The 23,291-nt window shown below is 47.8% G+C and overlaps 1 protein-coding gene across 6 annotated transcripts in view; it reads right to left on the bottom strand.

Moving 5' to 3' along the window:
* Nucleotides 1-2,654: 2,654 nt before the first annotated feature.
* LOC100394080 (general transcription factor II-I repeat domain-containing protein 2B) overlaps nucleotides 2,655-23,291 on the bottom strand; it is a 52,995-nt gene continuing 32,358 nt past the window's right edge. For 2 of the 6 annotated variants that reach the window (XM_035279643.3, XM_035279638.3), the window contains exons 10-16: nucleotides 21,921-21,977; nucleotides 19,866-19,931; nucleotides 16,369-16,446; nucleotides 14,966-15,049; nucleotides 13,159-13,342; nucleotides 11,846-11,874; nucleotides 5,034-7,171 (exon numbers count right to left, since the gene is read on the bottom strand). In XM_035279643.3, the coding sequence (XP_035135534.2) occupies nucleotides 5,568-7,171; nucleotides 11,846-11,874; nucleotides 13,159-13,342; nucleotides 14,966-15,049; nucleotides 16,369-16,446; nucleotides 19,866-19,931; nucleotides 21,921-21,977 (2,102 nt within the window). In that variant the 3' untranslated portion in view covers nucleotides 5,034-5,567. Of the gene's footprint in view, nucleotides 2,904-3,165; nucleotides 3,269-5,033; nucleotides 7,172-11,845; nucleotides 11,875-13,158; nucleotides 13,343-14,965; nucleotides 15,050-16,368; nucleotides 16,447-19,865; nucleotides 19,932-21,920; nucleotides 21,978-23,291 lie in introns of those variants that run through there. The other 4 variants (XM_035279650.3, XM_035279641.3, XR_008477608.2 and 1 more) reach the window with 3 other exon arrangements.

Genomic DNA, 23,291 nt, shown 5'->3' with positions numbered 1-23,291 from the left:
GTAAAGATCAGATATATTTCTGATCCCCTTGAAGCGGCCTTGCTGGGGAGGACGCCTCTCGGTGGGTGGGTGATCAGGAAGCCAGGCCCACAGGGAAGGGAGGAGAAAACTAAAGTTGCCAGAACTAAGGGCTGCACCTCTGTTTAACCAACAGTTTTCTCGAGGCCAGGCACAGTCCTGGGCTTGTCTCACCGCCTCCAGTTCTGACACCAACACTGGTGGGTATTTTATGGATGAGGAAACCAAAGCTGACGAAATTGATGAAGTGATTTGCTTACGCAATAATGCAAGAAGCGGGCAGTGCCAGGAGGTGAACCAGGCTTTTCTTCTTTTTTTTTTTTTTTTTTGACGGAGTTTTCTCTTGCTGCCCAGGCTGGAGTACAACGGAGTGACCTTGCCTCACTGCAACCTCTGCCTCCTGGATTCATGCAATTCTCCTGCCTCAGCCTCCAGGATAGCTGGAATTACAGGTGCCTGCCACTCTGACAGGCTAATTTTTTTGTATTTTTAGTAGAGATGGGGTTTTACCATGTTGGCCAGGCTGGTCTTGAACTCCTGACCTCAGGTGATCTGCCTGCCTCGGCCTCCAAAGTGCTGGGATTACAGGCGTGAGCCACTGTGTCCAGCCCAGGCTTTTCTTTTTGCTTCCAAAGCCCTTCCAGATCTGTGCCTTATCCTGACTCTGCAGAGCTCAGGATCTGTGGGTTGGGCCTTGTGGCTAAGTGGAGGGAATATGGCACACAGGTACGTGCCCAGCCAAGTGCTAAGGGGCCTGGCTTCCAGGACCCTCCTTAGACCCCTAGTCCCAGGGCCTGTGTCAGAGGAGACAGTGGCTCTTTCCTCTGCCCATCCTGGGATGGGCATTCGGGGCCTTGGGGCAGTTGCAATGCAAACCCTGCCCCTGGAAACTGAGAGACTCACCAAATCCAGTCCCTACTCCTGGGTTGGGTTCCTGTCCATCTCCCTGACCACGCCACTCCCAAGGGCTCGTGTTTGCAAACACCCCATTGCCCTGCTAAAAACCTCTCCCAGGCAGACTTGGTGGCTCGTACCTGTAATCTTAGCACTTTGGGAGGCCGATGTGGGTGGATCACTTGAGGTAGGAGTTTAAGACCAGCCTAGCCAACATGGTGAAACTCTGTCTCTACTAAAAATACAAAAATTAGCTGGGTGTGTTGGTGAGTGCCTGTAATCCCAGCTACTTGGGAGGCTGAGGCAGGAGAATTGCTTGAGCTCAGGAGGCAGAGGTTGCGGTGAGCTGAGATTGGCCTGGGCAACCGTGCAAGACTCTGTCTCAAACAAACAAAACAAACCAAAAACTCTCCCATGTATTCAGTCATTCCCACAGTCTCAGCTCAGTCCCATGAGTGTCAGTATATGTTAGTGGTCATCATATCTCAAGCCATCCTGGTCCCAACACATGTTCTAGCGGTAAGAAGGACTCTCAGGGGCCTTGGAAATTGATTCAAAGCAGAACAGCTTAATGAATGATCTGGCCAGCAGAAGGCAGCCTAGGCTGAACCCTACTGTCCCCTCCCTGTCATCTGATGGGGGGACCATCAGGGAGCCACACACATGATAGATGATGAGGGCAGAGGCTGCACGACAGACACCTGCTAGGCCTCCATGTCAGGCACAGTGGCTGCTTAGGAATGAAGCATGTGGACCAGGCGTGGTGGCTCACGCCTGAATCCCAGCACTTTGGGAGGCTGAGGTGGGCGGATCACTTGAGGTCAGGATATACATATACACATATCATGAGAGGGACGGGGGTAAGGAGGGAAGGAGAGAAAGCGATCAAACAATGATCAAGACCATCCTGGCCAACGTGGAAAAAACCATCTCTACTAAAAATACAAAAATTATCCAGGCATGGTGGTACATCCCAGCTATCTGGAGGCTGAGGCAGGAGAATCGCTTGAACCCAAGAGGTGGAGGTTGTATTGAACTAAGATCATGCCACTGCACTCCAGCCTGGGCGACAGAGCTATACTCCATCTCAAAAAAAAAAAAAAAAAAGGAAGAAGTGAAGCACAAGGACTCTGGAGTCACATGGACCCTGGTTTGAATCCTGATAACTCCTATAATGGCTGTGTGACCTTAAGCAAGCCAATCAGCCACTCTGAGCTTCAGCTTCCTGTCTAGAATGTGCGGGGCTGCTCTGGTCCTGCTGCAGGGCCATGCCTCTGATATGTGGTATCAACAAATGCTCAGTTCCACTCAGACCTGGGCTCCCCTCCAACTCCCATTAGAAACCAGCCCATCTGGGATTCCTTCTCCAAAAGAGCGCTGAGCTTGCCAGACCCAGCTGTACCTGAAGCCCACAACAGGAACCACCTGGAGCGGGGTCATATCCCTGTGTCTGAGGATAGGCACCTGGGCTCCAACTGGGCTCCTGGCCTGGGGGTTACTCTCTCCCTCCTGCACCCTATCATATATATATATATATATATATATATATATATATATATATATATACATATTTTTTTTTTTTTTTTTTTTTTTGAGATGGATTCTTCCTCTGTTACCCAGGCTGGAGTGCAGTGGTGTGATCTTGGCTCACTGCATCCTCTGCCTCCTGGGTTCAAGCAGTTCTCCACCTCAGCCTCCCAAGTAGCTGGGATTACAGGCACCCACCACCACCAAAGGCCCGGTTTTTTTTTTTTTTTTGCATTTTTAGTAGAGACGGGGATTTCACCATCTTGGTCAGGCTGGTCTTGAACTCCTGACCTTGTGATGCACCCGCATCAGTCTCTCAGAGTGCTGGGATTACAGGCGTAAGCCACTGTGCCCGGCCACCCTCTGTCATTTTTCTCATAGTCCTTTTCTCCACTGCTTCCTGAGTGGGTCATTAAAGTGACATCTCCAGCCTTCTTCCACCCTGGTCACAGGACTCCTCCAATCTGGAAAGTATCCACGATTTTGTGTCATTAATTCCAGGGATTAATAGAGATTACACACACACATACACACACACACACATCGCTCCTTTGAATGACAGCCTGTCAGGAGAAAAATGCTATTAAGGGAAAGGTACCACTTTTGGAGGCCCAGGCGGGTGGATCGCTTGAGCCTGGGAGTTTGAGACCAGCGTGGGCAACAAAGGGAGACCCCATATCTACAAAAAAAATAAAATGCAAAAATTAGCTGGGCATGGTGGCACGTACCTGTAGTCCCAGCTACTCGGAAGGCTGAGGTGGGAGGATCACTTGAACCCGGGAAGTGGAGGAGGTTGCAGCGAGTCAGGATTGCACCACTGCACTCCAGCCTGGGTGAGAGAGAGAGATCATTTCCTGTTTTGTTTTAAAAAAGGAAAGACGTTACTGGGTTGACGGAGAAAACTAGAGTATGAACAGTAAAGGACATAAAACAGTTGCGTCCATGTTCAGTTTATGGGAGTTGGTAAAGAAATGTGACTGCGTGAGAGAAATCCCTGTCCTCAGGGAAAATACTCACTGAAGTATTTAGGGGTAAATGACGTATGTCACTTTCCCTTGAATGATTCAGGGAAAAAAATGCACATCCATTTATACACATCATAGATACTCACAGACATTTGCTTATACACACACACGTCAGTGTGAGGGAGAGGGAGGGAAGGAGGGAGGGAGAGAAAGCGTTCGGACGATGAAACAAGGGTAAAATGTTAACAACTGAGAGTGGCTAAAGGGCATGTGAGTACTTTTCATACTATTTTTATTTTTGCAAATTTCCTTTTTTTAAATTGAGACAGAGTCTCGCTCTGTCGCCCAGGCTGGAGTGCAATGTCACAATCTCGGCTCACTGCAACCTCCGCCTCCCAGGTTCAAGCGATTCTCTTGCCTCAGGTTCCAGAGTAGCTGGGGCTACAGGTGTGCACCACCACACCTGGCAAAGTTTTGTGTTTTCAGCAGAGACCGCGTTTCACCATGTTGCCAAGGCTGGTCTCGAACTCCTGACCTCAAGTGATCGGCCCGCCTTGGCCTCCCAAGTGCTGGGATTACAGGTGTGAGCCACCGCATCCAGCTGCAACTTTTCTATAACTATTCAAAGTTAAAAGTAAAAAAAAATAAAAAATAAAAAATAACCACTAGGTCGGGCATAGTGGCTCACGCCTGTAATCCCAACACTTTGGGAGGCAGAGGCAGGCAGATCACTAGGTGAAGAGATTGAGACCAGCCTGGCCAACATGGTGAAACCCCGTCTCTACTAAAAATACAAAAATTAGCCAGGTGTGGTGGCGCGCACCTGTGGTCCCAGCTACTTGGGAAGCTGAGGCGGAAGAATCGCTTGAACCCAGGAGGCGGAGGTTGCGGTGAGCTGAGATTGCCTCACTGCACTCCAGCCTGGAGACAGCGAGACTCCGTCTCAAAAAAAACAAAACAAAACAAAAACCTCTAAACCTCAACTTACTTTGTCTGACTCTTATAGACAGAGCCCATGTTATTTGCCCTGGGCTTTTCCATCTTAAACCTGACCTTTCTGGTTCCAGGTGAAGGCAGAGACAGGTAACACAGGATTATAGTATGTCAGTATGTTTCCAGCTGTTTCTCCTGAAACCCGGAGACCACGCAGATGGGGACAGGGGATAAATGTGTGTTCACACATATAGACGTCTTGAGCTCGGCGCGATGGCTCACACCTGTATTCCCAGCACTTTGAGAGCTGAAGTGGACAGATCACTTCAGGTCAGGAGTTCAAGACCAGCCTGGCCAAGATGCTGAAACCCTGTCTCTACTAAAAATACAAAAATGAACCGGGCGTGGTGGCACAGGCCTGTAATCCCAGCTACTCGGGAGGCTGAGGCAGGAGAACTGCTTGAACCCAGGAGGTGGAGGTTGCAGTGAGCCCAGATCGTGCCATTGCACACCAGCCTGGGCAACAGAGTGAGACTCCGTTTCAAAACAAAAAAACAAATATACGTGTCTCTCCACCTATTTCTCTGTTGACTGATTTAAACTTCAGGGTGCCAACTACAGTGCCTCTATGGGTGGGCGGGCAGGTCACGTGAATGAATGAAGCAGCCAGGCATAAGAAAAGTGAACTACCAATGATACAATAAAACTTTCTTGATTTTACTGAATAGCGAGGCATACAATGTCATATAAGCAAGTATGATACTGCAGATTATATTTCTGAATCAAGGTGGAAAAAAACTGAAAAAAACAATAAAACAAATGTTTAAGAATTCATTTTAGGCCGGGCGCGGTGGCTCACGCCTGTAATCCCAGCACTTTGGGAGGTCGAGGTGGGTGGATCACCTGAGGTTGGGAGTTCATGATCAGCCTGCCCAACATGGTGAAACCCTATCTCTACTAAAAATACAAAAATTACCTGGGCGTGGTGGCACACACCTGTAGTCCCAGCTACTCAGGAGGCCGAGGCAGGAGAATCGCTCAAACCCGGGAGCTGGAGGTTGCCGTGAGCTGAGATCCCGCCACTGCACTCCAGCCTAGGTGACAGAGCGAGACTCTGTCTCAAAAAAGAAAAACAAACACAAAGAATTGATGCTGTCATCTCCCGATCCCTTGGGCCTAGAAGGCTCCAGCCTCTCCCACCACAGGGCACTGCCAGGGGCTTTCTCTCCATCACGTTGCGATGTGGAGAACAGAATCCCACTGGGCACCCTTCAGCTGGGAGCAGTATTTTGTTTTGCTCAGTTTCATAATGGAGAACAGCTGTTCGCAGACGTGGGTGCTCCCGAACATGGAGAGGATCTTTGCGCAGTGGTGCTTGTATTTGGGGTAGCTGCCCCAGAGGTACTTGTAGAATTCCGGTATTCCCACCTTGTCGTATTTCGCCTTCAGGACCGTGTTGCACTGCAGGTCGATGACCTCCATCTGGAGCTCCTCGCGCACGCTGTCGATCTTCATGGAGAACGGGGAGCTGAACAGAGTCAGTTCGCTTTCGTAGAGTTTGAAATCAGACAGCCGGTTCTGGAATTCGGCCTTGAGCTCCGCGATTTGGGGAATGTAGTTCAGGCCATCGCTTTCATTTCTGGAAACGGATTTCAGGGTGGGGAAGTGAGCCAGATTATTCCTGGCCAAATGAGTCTCCCAGAGGCACAGTTTGGCTAGGAATGCCCGGATCAAGTCGTACATCTGCGTGACGATTTGGGAGTGCCCTTGGAGGGAGATGCTCAACGTGTTCAGATGCACGGTCATGTCAACCAGGAAGGCCAAGTCTCGGACCCAGTCTATGGAGCTCAGCTGAGGCAGGGGCTTCCCTCTGGATGACATGAAAGAGTCAATTTCTTCCAACGATTCGAAAAATCTCTTTAGCACCAGCCCTCGACTGAGCCACTTAATCTCCGTGTAGTACAGGAGGCTGCCATATTGGCTGTCCAGCTCATAGAGCAACGTTGTGAACTCACTGTGGTTCAGCCCCCGGGAGCATATCCAGTTCACAGAGTTCACGACCACGTCCATGACGTGGTCCATCTTCAGCTTCTGAGCGCAGAGTGATTCCGGATGAATGATGCAGCAGATGGACTTGAGTTCTGCGCCCTTGGAGAACGTCGCCACCCTGGACTTCAGTTTTGTGACAAGCCCGTTATTGGGATCCACCATGGCTGGAGTGCCAGTGGAGGCCACGCTGACTAATTTCGACCAGTCAATACTGAACTTTCTCAGGCTCTTCTCAACACGCAGAAAGATCTCGTTTCCAGATTTTGTGCCCGTCATGGGCACTGTGTCCAGAAGTTCTTCGGACACGTCGAAGTTCTCATCAACACCCCGGATGAAGATGGCCAACTGGGTGGTATTATTTATATCTGTGATCTCATCGATTGCAATGGAATATGCCACGAAAGACCTGATTTTTTCACGTAACTTCTCCCACAAGTTTCCGGCCGTGTCCTCCACGGGCTGCACGGGGGAATTCTGGGTGGGACTTGCATTTGCAAACGCTTGCTTTTGCTCGGGACTCTCAGTGTCTGATGAGCCTAAGAGATACTTTCTGAGCCCCTTCTTCAGCTCGCGCAGCTTCTCGTCACGCATTCGTTCCGTGTACTGGTCATAGTGCCTGCCGTGGATGGTTTGATAGTGGCGTCTCAGGTTATATTCTTTGGACACGGACATGCTTTGTTTGCATATGAGACACGTCGGAATGTTCTGCACTTCCACGAAGAAATATGCCCTCTCCCACTTCTCTTGAAACACACGGCCCTCTTGGTCTATCTTTCGTTTTCCCACTTTCGAGAGACACAGGGAGACGAGAAATATTTCACTTTTCTCTTAGTGCTACTATGAGGAAAAGCACAGCAAATGCTTGATGACCCACGCGAGGGAGGAAGCAACCGCGGGCAGTGGCGGGGGACGTGGTTAACGGGAGGGTGACCCACCCCTGCAGAGAGGGACGGCTGACCCTCAACTCCCGCAAACCGCTGCCAGGACGCCAGCTGTGGCCACATCTTCAGATTTCTGAAGAAAACCTGAAGACTGACTCTTTTTTTTTGTTTTTGACATGGAGTCTTGCTCTGTCACCCAGGCTGGAGTGCAGTGGCACAATCTCGGCTCACCGCAACCTCTGCCTCCTGGTTCAAGCTTCTCCTGCCTCAGCCTCCCAAGTAGCTGGGACTACAGGTGCACACCACCATACCCAGCTAATTTTTTGTGTTTTTAGTAGAGATGGGGTTTCACCATGTTGTCCAGGCTGGTCTCAAACTCCTGGCCTCAGGTGATCCACCCACCTCAGCCTGCCAAAGTGCTGGGATTATAGGCGTGAGCCACTGCACCCAGCCAGACCTTCAGACTTCTAAAGAAAACCTGAAGATGGACCTTTATGAAAGAGCGCTTGGCTTTTCAAAGTTGGCCACTATTCTTCATTTTTTAAAATTACTTTTTCTTTTTTTTCCTCAAGGGAGCACACCATTACAATTAGTGTTATTATTTTTTTGATACAGAATCTCATTCTGTCATCCAGGCTGGAGTGCAGTGGTGTGATAATGGCTCACTGCAGCCTGGAATTCCCTAGGTTCATCTCCCTGGTTGCTGGGACTGCAGGGACGCATCACCATACCCAGCTACTTTTTCTTTTTCTTTCTTTTTTTTTTTGGTAGGGGTGGAGTCTTGCCATGTCGCCTGGCTGGTCCGAAACTCCTGGGCTCAAGCAATCCACCCGCATTGGCCTCCCAAAGTGCTGGGATTACAGGAGCCACCATGCCTGGCCTCATCCTTATTTTTAAAAGTACATGAGACAAACAAAAGACACCTTTGATGAGGCTCAGCAGGTAGCTGTGCTTGTTACATCCGGTTTAAACAGGAATTATTTGGTAGTATGTATGCATTTTCTTTTTTTTTTAGATGGGGTTTAACCATGTTGGCCAGGCTGGTCTCAAACTCCTGACCTCAGGTGATCTGCCCATCTTGGCCTCCCAAAGTGCTAGGATTATAGGCGTGAGCCAACACACCCAGCCATGTGCATCTTTTTTTTCGAGACAGGGTCTTGTTCCGTCACCCAGGCTGGAGTGTAGCTCTGCAATTATGCCTCTCTGCTGTCTCAAACTCCTGAGTTTAAGTGATCCTCCTGCTTCAGCCTGCCAAGTAGCTGGGGCTACAGGCAAGAGCCACTGTGTCCAGATGATTTTTTTTTTTTAAGATGGGGTTTCACCATGATGGCCGGCTGGTTTTGAACTCCTGACCTCAGGTGATCCACCCACCTCTGCCTCCCAAAGTGCTAGGATTACAGATAATTTTTAAATTTTTTTGTAGAGATGGGGTCTTGCTATGTTGCCCAGGCTGGTCTCGAATTCCTGGACTCAAGCCATCCTCTTGCCTTGGCCTCCATCCTGGGATTATAGGTGTGAACCACTTAGCCCGACCTTATGTATGCATTTTAACATATTTTCTCATTTCATTCCCAAGAAAACTTTGAAGTCACAGAGATGGGAATGAGCACAGAAAAGGCGTATGATTTTTACCTGCTGTGAGTCTCAAATGATAAGGGTGTTGGCCATAGAACCACACAGAACTCATCCATGTAAACGTGTTCAAGCGTGCAGGGCTAGTGTCTGAGATGTAAAGAACCTGGCCTCCCTGCAGGTCACCAAGGTATCCCCAGAGCACACACATAAAAATGCACCTTAAGAGGCCATGTCAGTGGCTCATGCCTATAATCCCAGCACTTTGGGAGGCTGGGGCAGGAGGATGGCTTGAAGCCAGAAGTTCGAGGCCAGCCTGGGCAACATAGCAAGAAGTGGCTTTACAAAAAAAAAAAAAAAGACAAAAAATAAAATAAAAGATTAGCTGGGCATGGCAGTGCTGTCCCAGCAACTCGGGGGACAGAGGTGGGAGAATCACTGAGGCCAGGAGTTCCAGACTGCAGTGAGCTAAGATCATGCCACTGCACTCCAGCCTAGACAGCAGAGAGAGACCTAGTCTCTAAAAAAACCACAATAAATAAATAAATAAATAAAGCTATTATAAAGATTTTTTAAAAATCATTTAGAAATCAGATGCGTTTGGGAATAAGAATGGAGCATTTTAATAGAATCCTTTGGTTTTCAAACATTACATTAGGAGGTTCCCTGGTCACTCACACTCGTGAGAACTCCTCTCCATAGTCTACTTGACAGGATACTGACTCACTTGCAAGGAGTCCAGGGAAGACGTTAAGAATATTTAACACCCTGCCGGGCGAGGTGGCTCACGCCTGTAATCCCAGCACAGCACTCTGGGAGGCCGAGGCCGGCGGATCACCTGAAGTCGGGAGTTTGAGACCAGTCTGACCAACATGGTGAAACCCTGACTCTCCTAAAAATACAAAATTAGCTCGGTGTGGTGTGGTGCATGCCTGTAATCCCAGGTACTTGGGAGGCTGAGGCAGGAGAATCGCTTAAACCCAGGAGGTGGAGGTTGTGGTGAGCCAAGATTGCGCCATTGCACTCCAGCCTGAGCAACAGAGTGAGACTCTGTTTCAAAAAAAAGAATATTTAACAGGCTAGGGGTGTCGGGTAGGAGGAGGGAGAGCATCAGGAAGAATAGCTAATGGGTGCTGGGCTTAATACCTAGGTGATGGGTTAATCTGTGCAGCAAACCATGTGACATGTTGACCTATGTAAACCTACACATCCTGCACGTGGACCCTGGAACTTAAAAGAAAAGTTGAAGGAAAAAAAAGAGAGAATATTTAAGAAGCGGAGTGCCTGGGCATTGCTCAATCAGAGCAGATGCTGGGCTGGGCTCAGTGGCTCACATCTGTAATCCCAGCACTTTGGGAGGGCGAAGGTGGGTGGATCACTTGAGGTCAGGAGTTCAAGACCAGCCTAGCTAACGTGGCAAAACTGTCTCTACTAAAATATACAAAAATTAGCCGGACATGGTGGCACGCACCTGTAATCCCAGCTACTCAGAAGGCTGAGGCAGGAGAGTGGATTGAACCTGGGAGGTGGAGGTTGCAGTAAGCCAAGATCATACCACTGCACCCCAGCCTGGGTGACAGAGCAAGACTCCATCTAAAAAAAAAAAAAAAAAAAAAAAAGCCAGGTGATGTGGCTCATGCCTATAAGCCCAGCACTTTGGAGGCCAAGGAAGGCGGATCACAAGGTCAGGAGTTCCAGAATAGCCTGACCAACATGGTAAAACCCCGTCTCTACCAAAAAATACAAAAATTAGCTGGGCATGGTGGTGCACGCCTGTAATCCCAGCTACTCATGAGGCTGAGGCAGGAGAATAGCTTGAACCCGGGAGGCGGAGGCTGCGGTGAACTGAGATCTCGCCACTGCACTGCAGCCTGGGCGACAGGCCGAGACTCATCTCAAAAACAACAAAAACAAAAAACAAAAAGACAGATCTAGCCTCAGCACTGGAAGGGTTCTGGGGGTCCATGCTGTGCCTGGTGGAACCCCTTTGGCCTCAGCACTGTAGGGAGGTCAAGCCAAGGTCGGGGGGCACTAGGGTGGGGCTGGGTGGCCAGGCAGGCACTATTTACCAACTAACACAGAGGAGATCAGTGCTGTCAACTTAGTGCAACAAGTGTCAACTTGAATAAACAGTGTGCCGCATCAGCCACTCTCGCTGGCTCACGCCTGTAATCCCAGCACTTTGGGAGGCGGAAGTGGCCGGATCTCTTCAGGTCAGGAGTTTGAGACCAGCCTGGCCAACATGGCAAAACCCCATCTTTACTAAACATACAAAAACTGCCAGGTACAGTGGCTCACGCCTGTAATCTCAGCACTTTGGGAGGCCGAGGAGGGCGGATCACCTGAGGTCAGGAGTTCAAGACCAGCCTGACCCACATGGAGAAACCCCGTCTCTACTAAAAATACAAAAATTAGCCGGGCGTGATGGCGTGTGCCTGTAATCCCAGATACTCAGGAGGCCAAGGCAGGAGAATCACTTGAACTCAGGAGGTGGAGGATGCAGTGAGCCGATCATGCCATTGCGCTCCAGCCTGGGCAACAAGAGCAAAACTCCATCTCAAAAACAAAATAAAAATACGAAAATTAGCTAAGCATGTTGGCACATTCCTGTAATCCCAGCTACTCGGGAGGCCGAGGCAGAATCGCTTGAACTAGGGAGGCGGAGGTTGCTGTGAGCTGAGATCGAGCCAGCCTGGGTGACAGAGCAAGACTCCATCTCCAAAAAAAAGAACAAAAAATACAGAATGTGCCACATCACACTTCACACTTATGGTGTGATACAGATCACACTCCTTCAGACCGTTGTATGAGAAAAAATGCCTGGTTTATCAAATTCAAACAGAATTATCTGAACTTATCGCATGCAGGAAAAACAAAGCATGCATCGAAGGCAGTGTGCTTGGTTCCCAGGCTCAGGAAGCAAGGACCCCATGGTGAGCACCCACCGAGACACTTCCCGTGGCCCAACATTGCTGGAACGTGCTTCTCACCATGCAGAATACTCACCATTACTGAGCTCAAGTCCTGGAAGTGGCCTGAAGAGAGAGACACGGTGATAAATGCAATAAGCTCGACTTTCCTCTTTTGTCCACTTTGTTTTATTGTTTTTAATTTTTACTGATTTATCTTTTAATAGAAGCATTATTTATTTATTTTGTTTTGTTTTGCTTTTGTTTTTTTGAGACAGAGTCTCACTCTTATTGCCCAGGCTGGAGTGCAGTGGCATGATCTCGGCTCACTGCAACCTCCGCCTCCCAGGTTCAAGTGATTCTCCTGCCTCAGAATCCTCAGTAGCTGGGATTACAGACACCCACCACCATGCCCAGGTAATTTTCTGTATTTTTTAGTAGAGACGGGGTTTCACTATGTTGGCCAGGCTAGTCTTGAACTCCTGACCTCAGGTGATCCACCTGCCTCAGCCTCCCAAAGTGCTGGGACTACACGCGTGAGCCACCAAGCTCAACTTTTTTTTTTTTTGAGATGGAGTCTCACTCCGTTGCTGAGGCTGGCGTGCAGTAGCACGATCTGGGCTCACTGCAACCTCCACATTCTGGTTTCAAGCAATTGACCTGAGTAGCTGGAATTACAGGCATGTACCACTACACTGGCTAATTTTTATTTTTAGTAGAGATGAGATTTCACCATGTTGGCAAGGCTGGTCTAGAACTCCCGATCTCAAATGATCCACCTGCCTTGGCCTTCCAAAATCCTGGGATTACAGGCTTGAGCCACTGTGCCTGGACTATTTATTTTTTTTTTTTTGAGACAGAGTCTCATTCTGTTGCCCAGGCTGGAGTGCAGTGGTACCATCTCAGCTCACCACAAACTCCATCTCCCAGATCAAATTATTCTCCTGCCTCAGCCTCCCGAGTAGCTGGTGTTAGAGGCACACACCACCATACCCGGCTAATTTTTGTATTTTTAGTAGAGACAGCGTTTCGCCATGTTAGCCAGGCTGGTCTCGAACTCCTGACCTCAAGTGATTCACCCGCCTGGACCTCCCAAAGTGCTAGGATTACAGGTGTGAGCCAATGCACCCAGCTCCACTTAGTTTTACTGGACAAACTTTTGCGGAGTGTCACCTCTATGCTAGGTGCCATGCGAGCTAAAACTGGGACAGGCTGCCCGTGATCACCGAGAAACAGAGACACGGACACATCTCAAGGAAGCGGAGGATGATGAAGTCAGTGTGAGCATGGCCAGGCGGTCCGCCACGGGAACAAACCCCAGCCCACGTCATGGGACGCAAATCTTGAGGCTGCCACATGCCCACCTCGGGCAGGTCACAGTCTCCAGATTCGTCCTCTTGACTCACTTACCTGATGACTGTGAATTTGATAAACTCAGCTGCATCCAAGATTCTCCTCATGGAACTGATTTCCAGGTAGCCAGGGGCCTTGAACACCACCCCCGGGGGCATGCCGTCAATTACCACACAGCCAGGGTTGAATGTGATCTTCCTGTAGGGAACTTTCACAGGGAAATCCACGCCGATTGCTTCACCTGTGACGGGATGAGCGGCACAAAAGTAGCTGAGTTTGGCCAGGTGAGGTGGCTCTCGCCTGTAATCCCAGCAGTTTGGGAGGCCAAGGCGGGTGAATCACTTGAGGCCAGGAGCTTGAGACCAGCCTGATTAATATGGGGAAACCCCCTCACTACTAAAAATACAAAAATTGTCTGGGCGTGGTGGTTCATGCCTGCAATCCCAGCTCCACAGGAGGGACCCAGGAGGCAGGTGGTTCATGCCTGCAATCCCAGCTACACAGGAGGGACCCAGGAGTCAGAATTTGAGATGGCCCCACTGCACTCCAGCCTCAGAAACAGAGTGAGACCCTGTCTCAAAACAAAGCAACACAACAAATTAAAAAAAAAACGCACACAAATAAAACTAGCTGAGTTTCACCGGGCACGGTGGCTCAAGCCTGTAATCCCAGCACTTTGGGAGGCCAAGGCGGGTGGATCACAAGGTCAAGAGATCGAGACCATCCTGGTCAACATGATGAAACCCCGTCTCTACTAAAAATACAAAAATTAGCTGGGCACGGTGGTGCATGCCTGTAATCCCAGCTACTCAGGAGACTGAGGCAGGAGAATTGCCTGAACCCAGGAGGCGGAGGTTGCGGTGAGCCGAGATCGCGCCATTGCACTCCAGCCTGGGTAACAAGAGCGAAACTCCGTCTCAAAAAAAAAAAAAAAAAACTAGCTGAGTTTGTTCCTCACATTTCCTAAGCCAGGATTTATCTTTAATGTCAGAATTTAGAACAATCAAATGACAGTACTTATGATCATTCATTATTACTTTATTTCCCAGCGGTACTATGATGTGTGGATACAGTTTTAAAATTGGCATGGATGGCAGGCAGACTCGGCTTCTCCGTTCATTACACGGGGTTATCATGGTGCCCACCTGAAAGGTTTTATGTGAGGATTAAAGAATCAAACACAAGTTGAGCACAGAAAATAAGAGCCAAGGTAAGCACTCAGGCAAACAAAGATAGCTATTGTTATTACTGTAGGCAGTGCTACTACGCAGAAGCTCTTCTGTAAAAAGATTCACTGACTAACTTTTATCATAGCTCTTTCACAAAAAGATCAATTTCTTTTTTTTTTTTTTTTTGAGACAGTCTCGTTCTGTCACCCAGGTTGGAGTACAACGGTGCAATCTCGGCTCACTGCAATCTCCCGCCTCCCAGTTTCAAGTAATTCTCGTGCCTCAACCTCCTGAGTAGCTGGGATTACAGGCGTGCACCACCACAACTGGCTAATTGTTTGTATTTTTAGTAGAGATGGGGTTTTGCCATGTTGGCCAGGCTGGTCTCAAACTCCTGACCTCAGGTGATCTGCCCACCTCTGCCTTCCAAAGTGCTGGGATTACAAGCGTAAGCCACCGCACCCAGCCAAGATCAATTTCTTATAAACTGTTATTTTTTTTTTCTTTCATAGATCTGGGGTGCTGCTTTGTTCCCCAGGCTGGTCTTGAACTCCTGGGCTCAAGTGATTCTTTAGCCTCGGCCTCCTCAAGTGCTGTGATTACAGACGTGAGCCACTGCGCCCGGCCAAATATTCTTTTAAAAAGAAGTATTTCAAGTGTATGAATTCTGGATATAAAAAGATACAGAAACTTACCGAATTTTCGGCTAAAGAGGTCATTAACCTGTTCTCTTAGCTGTTTAATCTTTTCCATGCTTGATAATCTTTCTTTCTCATTATCTAAAAATCACAAATAAACCAGGGTTATTCATGTATTTTCTCCTAAGAAAGCTGCTGGAGGAAATGCCGGTTTGCACTCGACAAAGCGTTTTACCTGGATTGCTATTCAGTTTACTTTTAGCAATAATTAAGCATTTTGGAAATTTGGAAATGGAAGGCATTATAGATGACAGAGAATTTGACTTTTAGGGCATATTTTCGGTATCATACAAGACAAGGATATTTACTCTCACCACCACTTTTCAACCTGAAAATAGAGATCTTAGCCAACGAAATATGACAAGTAAAAGGAGTAAGAGGTACTAGGATTAGAAGGTAAGGTATATGTTTCTGTTACTTCTTTTTTTCTGAGACTGATTTTGCTCTTGTCACCCAGGTTGGAGTGCAATGGCACAATCTTGGCTCACTGCACACTCTGACTCCCGGGTTCAAGTGATTCTCCTGCCTCAGACTCCCAAGTAGCTGGGATTACAGGTATGTTAGCACGCCTGGCTAATTTTTGTATTTTTAGTAGAGACAGGGTTTCACCATGTTGGCCAGGCTGGTCTCGAACTCCTCACCTCAGGTGATCTACCCACCTCAGCGTCCCAAAGTGCTGGGATTAAAGGTGTGAGCCACCGCACCTGGCCTATTTTTCTTTTCTTTTGTTTTTTAGAGACAGGGTCTCCCTGTGTTGTGCAGGCTGGTCTCAAACACCTGGGCTCAAGTGATCCTCCTGCCTCAGCCTCATAAAGCGCTGAGATTACACCCATGTACCACCATGCCTGCCCCTTTTTGTGTTTTTATTTTTTAGATACTTTTCAATACTTTAAAACTTTATTTACTTTTGAATAACTAAAGCAATCATATGGCTCAACATTCACGAGGAGTAATATACAGAAACATCTCAAATGTCTCTCTCCCATCCCTAGCTCAGCTGTCAGTTTCCCTCCCTGCAGGAACTATGTTATTAGATTCTCTTGTATCCTTCCAGATATATTTTACATACACATATAGAAGAAGATTACTTAATGGCGGGCATCAAAAACATTTCACCTCTGTGGCCAATTCCAATTCAGCCATAGCTGGTGCTCTGCGCTGCCTGCTCTGAGATGCATTTTCCAGGTAATGCCCGGGCTTGGCCAGGAGAAGCTAAATATCTGATTAACAATGTCTGATACGAGCCAGATGTTTGGTGTATAGCAACCTGCAGCATATTTGATATTCCTGAACTGTCACTTCTTAGTTGCCAGGGTGAACTGAATAAAAATAACAGGTCTAAGAGACTGCCCTATGTCAAAAAACAATCACAAAAGGAAAAATAGAACATGAGTCCATACCTGGAACCGTCACCTGAACGATGTTAAGGTCTTCGACACCTGCCGCAGAACTGGTAACGCTGGATGAATTTGTGCTTCCTTAAAACAGAAGTTGAAGTTTAGAATTTACAAAGATTTAGGCCAATTCTCCTTTAAACCTGTCTAAGTGCTGCTTTCATCAGAAACCCAGACTGAATTTTTTTTTTTTTTTTTTTTTTTGAGACAGGGTCTTACTCCGTAGTCTAGGTTGGAGTGCCGTGGTGTGGTTCTAGCTCAGTGCAGCCTCAACCTCCCATGGTCAAGTGATTCTCCCACCTCAGCCTCCTGAGTAGCTGGGACCACAGGCTTGCATCACCTGGCTAATTTTTTTTTTTTTTTCAGACTGAGTCTCACTGTATTGCCCAGGCTGGAGTGCAGTGACGTGATCTCAGCTCACTGCAACCTCCACTTCCCAGGTTCAAGTGATTCTTGTGCTGCAGCCTCCTCAGTAGCTGGGATTACAGGCGCCCACCACCACACCCAGCTAATATTTGCATTTTTTTAGTAGAGACGGGGTTTCACCATGTTGGTCATGCTGGTCTCAAACTCCTGTTCTCAAGTGATTCACCTGCCTCAGCCTCCCAAAGTGCTGGGATTATAGGTGTGAGCCACTGTGGCCAGCCCTAATTTTTGTATTTTTAGTAGAGATAGGTTTTTGCCATGTTGGCCAGGCTAGTCTCGAACTCATGGCCTCAAGGGATCCACCCATCTGGGCCTCCCAAAGTGCTGGGATTACAGGTGTGAGCCACTGCACTGGCCTCAAATCACACCTTCAACTTCACTTCTTTTAGATACTTGCACTTAAACTCCGGCTGCAGGCCTGAGCAATTACTTTTGCCATCTGTCTGTCTGCTCCAGCAGGAAAGGGGCTATGTCTGAGGGAATCATCCTTTCCTTTCCATTCTCCCCCTTTATGTACCCTTGACAATCAAGCTTGATTGCTTGATTGTTCATTCTTTCCTCACTTGAACACAGCACAGATGAGGCCCAGTTGTGGGTCAGTGCTGATATGCAAGACTTAAAAAAATTTTTCTTTTAATTTTTATTTTTAGAGGTGGGGGTCTTGCTCTGTTGCCCAGGCTGGAGGGCAGGGGCATAATCACAGCTCATTGCATGTGGGGATCGCTCCCATGTGAGGCCCCTAGGAAATGGGCCTCGCCATACGGTGAGCTTGAGCCTGGACACAGATCCCCGGTTGGGGGAGTTGAGCTGAGGGAAAGCAGGAACCGAGAGAGGGACTATATTATTCTAAATAATTAACAGACATTACTTTATGGATATGAGGACTTGGAAGGCATTGTGTCCACTTTCGGCTCCTTATGGTTTATTGCTTGATTGTGTTCATTTTGGACCCTTGTTACCTTCATTGTAAAATATTAACTTAAGTATTTACACTTGGTCACTTACTTATCGTTAACTTACTGGGTGTAACTGTAACTTACTTATCGTAACTTACTGGGCGTGACTGTAACTTACTTACCTTGACCTATTGGGCATAACCTACTTATGGAAGTAACCGACTTACTGGAAGTAACCTACTTACTGGGCGTAACCTACTTACTGGACTTAACTTACTTACTGGGCGTAACTTGCTTACTGTAACTTAAGTACGTTGATCTGGCGTAAACAACTTTGACTTCAGAAAAGTATATAATGAAACGTATTGCAAAAATAAAATTGCTGCTTGGACATAGCCTAAGCCAGCCCTCCAGACTCCGCTTTCCTTTATTCTTTCACTTCTGCACACTCTCTCCCTCTGGTTGAATGAGACGTCTACGTTGGCGGTCTCGGGGACTCCTGCAGGTCGGTAGTCCCCTGGCAGACGTGCCAGACCCCAACAATTGCAGCCTTGAAATCCTGGGCTCAAGCCATCCTCCTGCCTCAGCCTCCCAAGTAGCTGGGACTAAAGGTGTGTGCCACCATGCCTGGCTAATATTTTTGTTAGTTTGTTTTCAGACAGGATCTCACTGCCATCACCCAGGCTGGAGTACTGTGGCACAATCATGGCTCACTGCAGCCTCAACTTCCCTGGGCTCAGGTGGTTGTCTCACCTCAGCCTCCCGAATAGCTAGGACTACAGGTATGTCTCACTGTGCCCTGTTAATTTTCTGTATTTTTAGTAGAGATAGGGTTTCACCATGCCCAGGCTGGTCTCGAACTCCTGGGTTCAACTGATCTGCCCACCTCAGCCTCCCAAAGTGCTGGGATTACAGGTGTAGCCACTGCGCCTTGCCTAATTTTTTTTAATTTATTTTTTGCAGAGATGGAGTCTCACTATGTTGCCCAAGCTGATCTAGAACTCCTGGGTTCAAATGATCTTCTTGCCTTGGCCTCGCTAAGTGCTGGGATTATAAGCATGCCTCATCGTGCCTGGTTATTATTTCCCTTTTCTTTCTAATATTTTTGCACATCTTAATTAAGTTGTCTACAACACCCCAAAGCACTGGGCCCTATTGGGAATATGGGCTGCTCTAGTTATATAAACACACATTAGGGATGTCAAGCTCTTCCCCACAAATTTTTTTTTTTTTTTTGAGAGAGTTTCGCTCTTGTTGCCCAGGCTGGAGTGCAATGGTGCAACCTCGGCTCACTGCAACATCCGCCTCCCGGGTTCAAGCGATTCTCCTGCCTCAGCCTCCTGAGTAGCTGGGATTATAGGCATCTGCTACCACGCCTGGCTGAAGTTTTGTATTTTTAGTAGAGACAGGGTTTCACCATGTTGGCCAGGCTGGTCTTGAACTCCTGACGTTAGGTGATCTACCTACCTCAGCCTCCCAAAGTGCTGGATTACAGGCATGAGCCACCGTGCCTGGCTATTTTTCTTTTTTTTTGAGATGGAGTCTCACTCTGTCGCCCAGGCTGGAGTGCAGTGACCCTATCTCGGCTCACTGCAACCTCCACCTCCCGGGTTCAAGTGATTCTTCCGCCTCAGCCTCCCGAGTAGCTGAGACTACAGGCCCGTGCCACCATGCCCAGCCAATTTTTGTATTTTTAGTTAAGACAGGGTTTCACCATGTTGGCCGGGCTTGTCTTGAACTCCAGACCTTGTGATCCATCCCCCTCAGACTCCCAAAGTGCTGGGATTACAGGTGGGATTCACCGAATCTGGCTTTGTTTTTTTTTTTTGAGATAGAGTCTCGCTCTCTCGCTCAGGCTGGAGTGCAATGGTGAGGTCTTGGCTCACTGCAACTTCTGCCTCCCAGGTCCATGTGATCCTCCTGCCTCAGCCTCCCGAGTAGCTGGCACTACAGATATGTGCCACCATGCCCAGCTAATTTTTGTGTTTTTAGTACAGACAGTGTTTTACTATATTTCCCAGGCTGGTCTCGAACTCCTGGGCTCAAGCCATACACCCGCCTTGGCCTCCCAAAGTGCTGGGATTACAGGCGTGACCCGCCGCACTCGGCCATCTTCCCCATAATTCATTCCGTTAGGAAGAATGAAAACCATACTTGTCACCGGGGCTTTTGGCAACTAACCTTCGATTTTCCCCTTGGCTTCAGGGTCCTCATCTGGTTCTTCTGAAGGAACCAGCGGAGCGGAATCTTGAAAAAAAAAATTTCTAAAATGACATTCGTTATGAAGTAGTCTCCTCATATTCCAACAAATTACTGCTCCCGTACCAAAAAAAGTAGCTTATCCTGGCATTTTAAATATATTTCATATATGATACTAATTTTATAAGCAATAATAATAGGATAGTAAACAGTAATTGGGGTGGGCACGGTGGCTCGGGCCTGTAATCCCAGCACTTTGGGAGGCTCAGGTGGGTGGATCACTTGAGGCCAGGAGTTGAAGAGAAGCCTGGGCAACATGGTGAAACCCTGTCTCTACTGAAAATACAAAAATTAGCCTGGCGGGGTGGTGCATGTTTGTAATCCCAGCTACTCAGGAGGCTGAGGCAGGAGAATCGCTTCAACCTGGGAGGTGGAGGCTGCAGTGAGCTGAGATTGCGACATACCACCCTCTAGACTGGGCAATATGGCAGGACTGTTTCAAAAAAAAACCAGAAGCATTTCAGGTAGTACCTGTGTTACTCTCTGTCTACGGCAGATACACAGCTAGAAGTAAGATCACAATGCCTGTACATAGACAAAGATGTCCCATGCCTCTAGGTTTGGACAGGAAATCTTTCCTTTTTTTTTTGAGACAGAGTCTCTCTCTGGAGTGCAGTGGCTTGATCTCGGCTCACTGCAACCTCCACCTCCCGGGTTCAAGCGATTCTCCTGCCTCAGCCTCCCGAGTAGCTGGGATTACAGACGCTTGCCACCATGCCTGGCTAATTGCTGTACTTTTAGTACAGACAGGGTTTCACCATCTTGGCCAGGATGGTCTTGCTCTCTTGACCTCGTGATCCACCCACCTCGACCTCCCAAAGCACTGGGATTATAGGCATGCACCACTGTGCCCGACCTTGGACAGGAAATCTTTTTTATTAATTATTATTATTATTATTTTGAGACAGTCTCACTCTGTCACCCAGGCTGGAGTGGAGTGTCATGATCTCAGCTCACTGCAACCTCCGCCTCCTAGGTTGAAGCAATTCTTCTGCCTCAGCCTCCTGAGTAGATGGGACAGGCACCTGCCACCACACCCAGGTAAGTTGTATATTTTTAGTAGAGACGGGTTTCACTAAGTTGCCCGGGCTGGTCTTGAACTCCTGACCTCAGGTGATCCACCCACCTCGGCCTCCCAAAGTGCTGGGATTACAGGCATAAACCACCACACCCTGGCCTTTTTTAAAATTAATTTTATCTTGGACATAAATAAACCTCGTTAGGAATTTAGGCTCCGTTCTCAAGATTTATATTGATGCTCAAGATTTATATATGAATGGAGGGAAGTATTATCAAATTTTACTTCTAATTCAAGAATTTCCTAAAATACTATTCGACTCTGACCAAAAAAGTTCTGTCATGCCGTGTAAAAGGCACAGCACAAACAGCACCCGTGCGAGGTTAACTTCCGCTTCCAGGGGCTCGAAGAAGCATCACTCACAGATCAGGAGTACGAGAAGTAATAAGGCACTTAATACTACGTCTTAGGACAAGAACTCAGCTATTCATAGTTTTCTGAGAAGGCAGGCATGTCAGGAAGTCACCTTCTTTCTCTTCCAACTTACATGTATAAAAGAGTATGTTTTCTGTAAAATACTATAAACTTTCAGCTAGGCACGGTGGCTTATGCCTGTAACCCTAGCATTTTGGGAGGCAGAAGTGGATGGATCACTTGAGGTCAGGAGTTCAAGACCAGCCTGGCCAACACGGTAAAACCCCGTCTCTTCTAAAAATATGAAAATTAGCTGGGCGTGGTGGTGCATGCCTGTAGTCCCAGCTACTCGGGAGGCTGAGGTAGGAGAATCACTTGAACCTGGGAGACGGAGGTCGTAGTGAGCTGAGATTGCGCCACTGTACTCCAGCCTGGGCGATAGAGCGAGACTCCGTCTCAAGAAAAAAAAAAAAAAAAAAGAATATGTTTTTGTAAAATACTATAAACTTTTTTTAAAAAGAGAGAAAAGGCTGCATTTTTCTAACCTTCCGTTGGTAATTCCATTTCTATTACTTCACTGCCTGTGGAAGAAGGGTGGCTTCCTGAAAGGAAAATAAGGAGAAATACAAAAATGAAAAAAGAAATCATTGAATACAATGCAAACAATTCAAGACCCACGCAGGATTACACATGAAATACTTCTACCCTTTGAAATAAAATTGGCCAGGTGCAGCGGCTCACACCTGTAATCCCGGTACTTTGAGAGGTAGAGGCACACAGATCACCTGAGGTCAGCAGTTCGATACCAGCCTGGCCAACATGGTAAAATCCTGTCTCTACTAAAAATGCAAAAATTAGCTGGGCGTGGTGGCAGGCACCTGCAATCCCAGATACTCAGGAGACTGAGGCAGGAGAATCACTTGAACCCAGGAGGCAGAGGTGGCAGCGAGCTGAGATTGCGCCACTGCACTCCAGCCTGGGCGACAGAGTGAGACTCGTCTCAAAAAAATATAAGTAAGTAAATAAATAAACCTCAAACAAATGATCCTTTTACTTTTTAAATTTTATTTTGGAAAATTTGAAACATACCAAAGTACAAAGATCATACAGTGATGCCCCCATGACTACCAATCCATGTAACCCTGTTTTGTTTTGTTTTTTTTTTTGAGACAGAGTCTAGCTCTGTTGTCCAGGCTGGAGTGCAGTGTGGCACCATCTCAGTTCAGTGCAACCTCTGCCTCCTGGGTTCAAGCCATTCTTCTGCCTCAGCCTCCCCAGTAGCAGGGATTACAGGCGCCCACCACCATGCCTGGCTAATTTTTTTTTTTTTTTTTTTTTTGCCAATCAGTGTGAGCCTTGAACTCATGACCTCGCCTTCGCAAGCGCCACGACATCCGGCTGGAGCCACTTTGGACCCCGCCTGGGTAATTTTTATATTTTTAGTAGAGACGGAGTTTCACCATAATGGCCAGGCTGGTCTCCAACTCCTGAGCTTGTGATCCGCCCGCCTTGGCCTCCCAAAGTGCTGGGATTACAGGCGTGAGCCATGGTGCCTGGCCATAACCCTGTTTCATCTGTACCCACCACACCCCCATGCCCACTGGTTATGTGAAGTTCCAGCGGTCATAGAATTCCACGAGGTAATACCGTAGAACGGAAAAGACATAAGGCCTCTCTTCCTCGATATCATGATTACCCCCAACATGAACAATAGTTCTTCGTCCCCATCTGATATCTGGTCATTGTTCAAATTTCCCCAGTTACCTCAAACTTTATTTATTTTAGGCAGGGTCTCACTGTGTCACCCAGGTTAGGATGCACTGGCGTGATCTTGGCTCACTGCAACCTTCCTCTCCTGGCCTCAAAAGAGTTTCCCACCTCAGCTTCCTGGGTAGCTGGGACTACAGGCACATGCC

The sequence above is a fragment of the Callithrix jacchus genome, chromosome 2, assembly GCF_049354715.1.
Source record: "Callithrix jacchus isolate 240 chromosome 2, calJac240_pri, whole genome shotgun sequence".
Lineage (NCBI taxonomy): Eukaryota > Metazoa > Chordata > Mammalia > Primates > Cebidae > Callithrix > Callithrix jacchus.
This window is presented reverse-complemented; position numbering and strand designations above follow the sequence as displayed.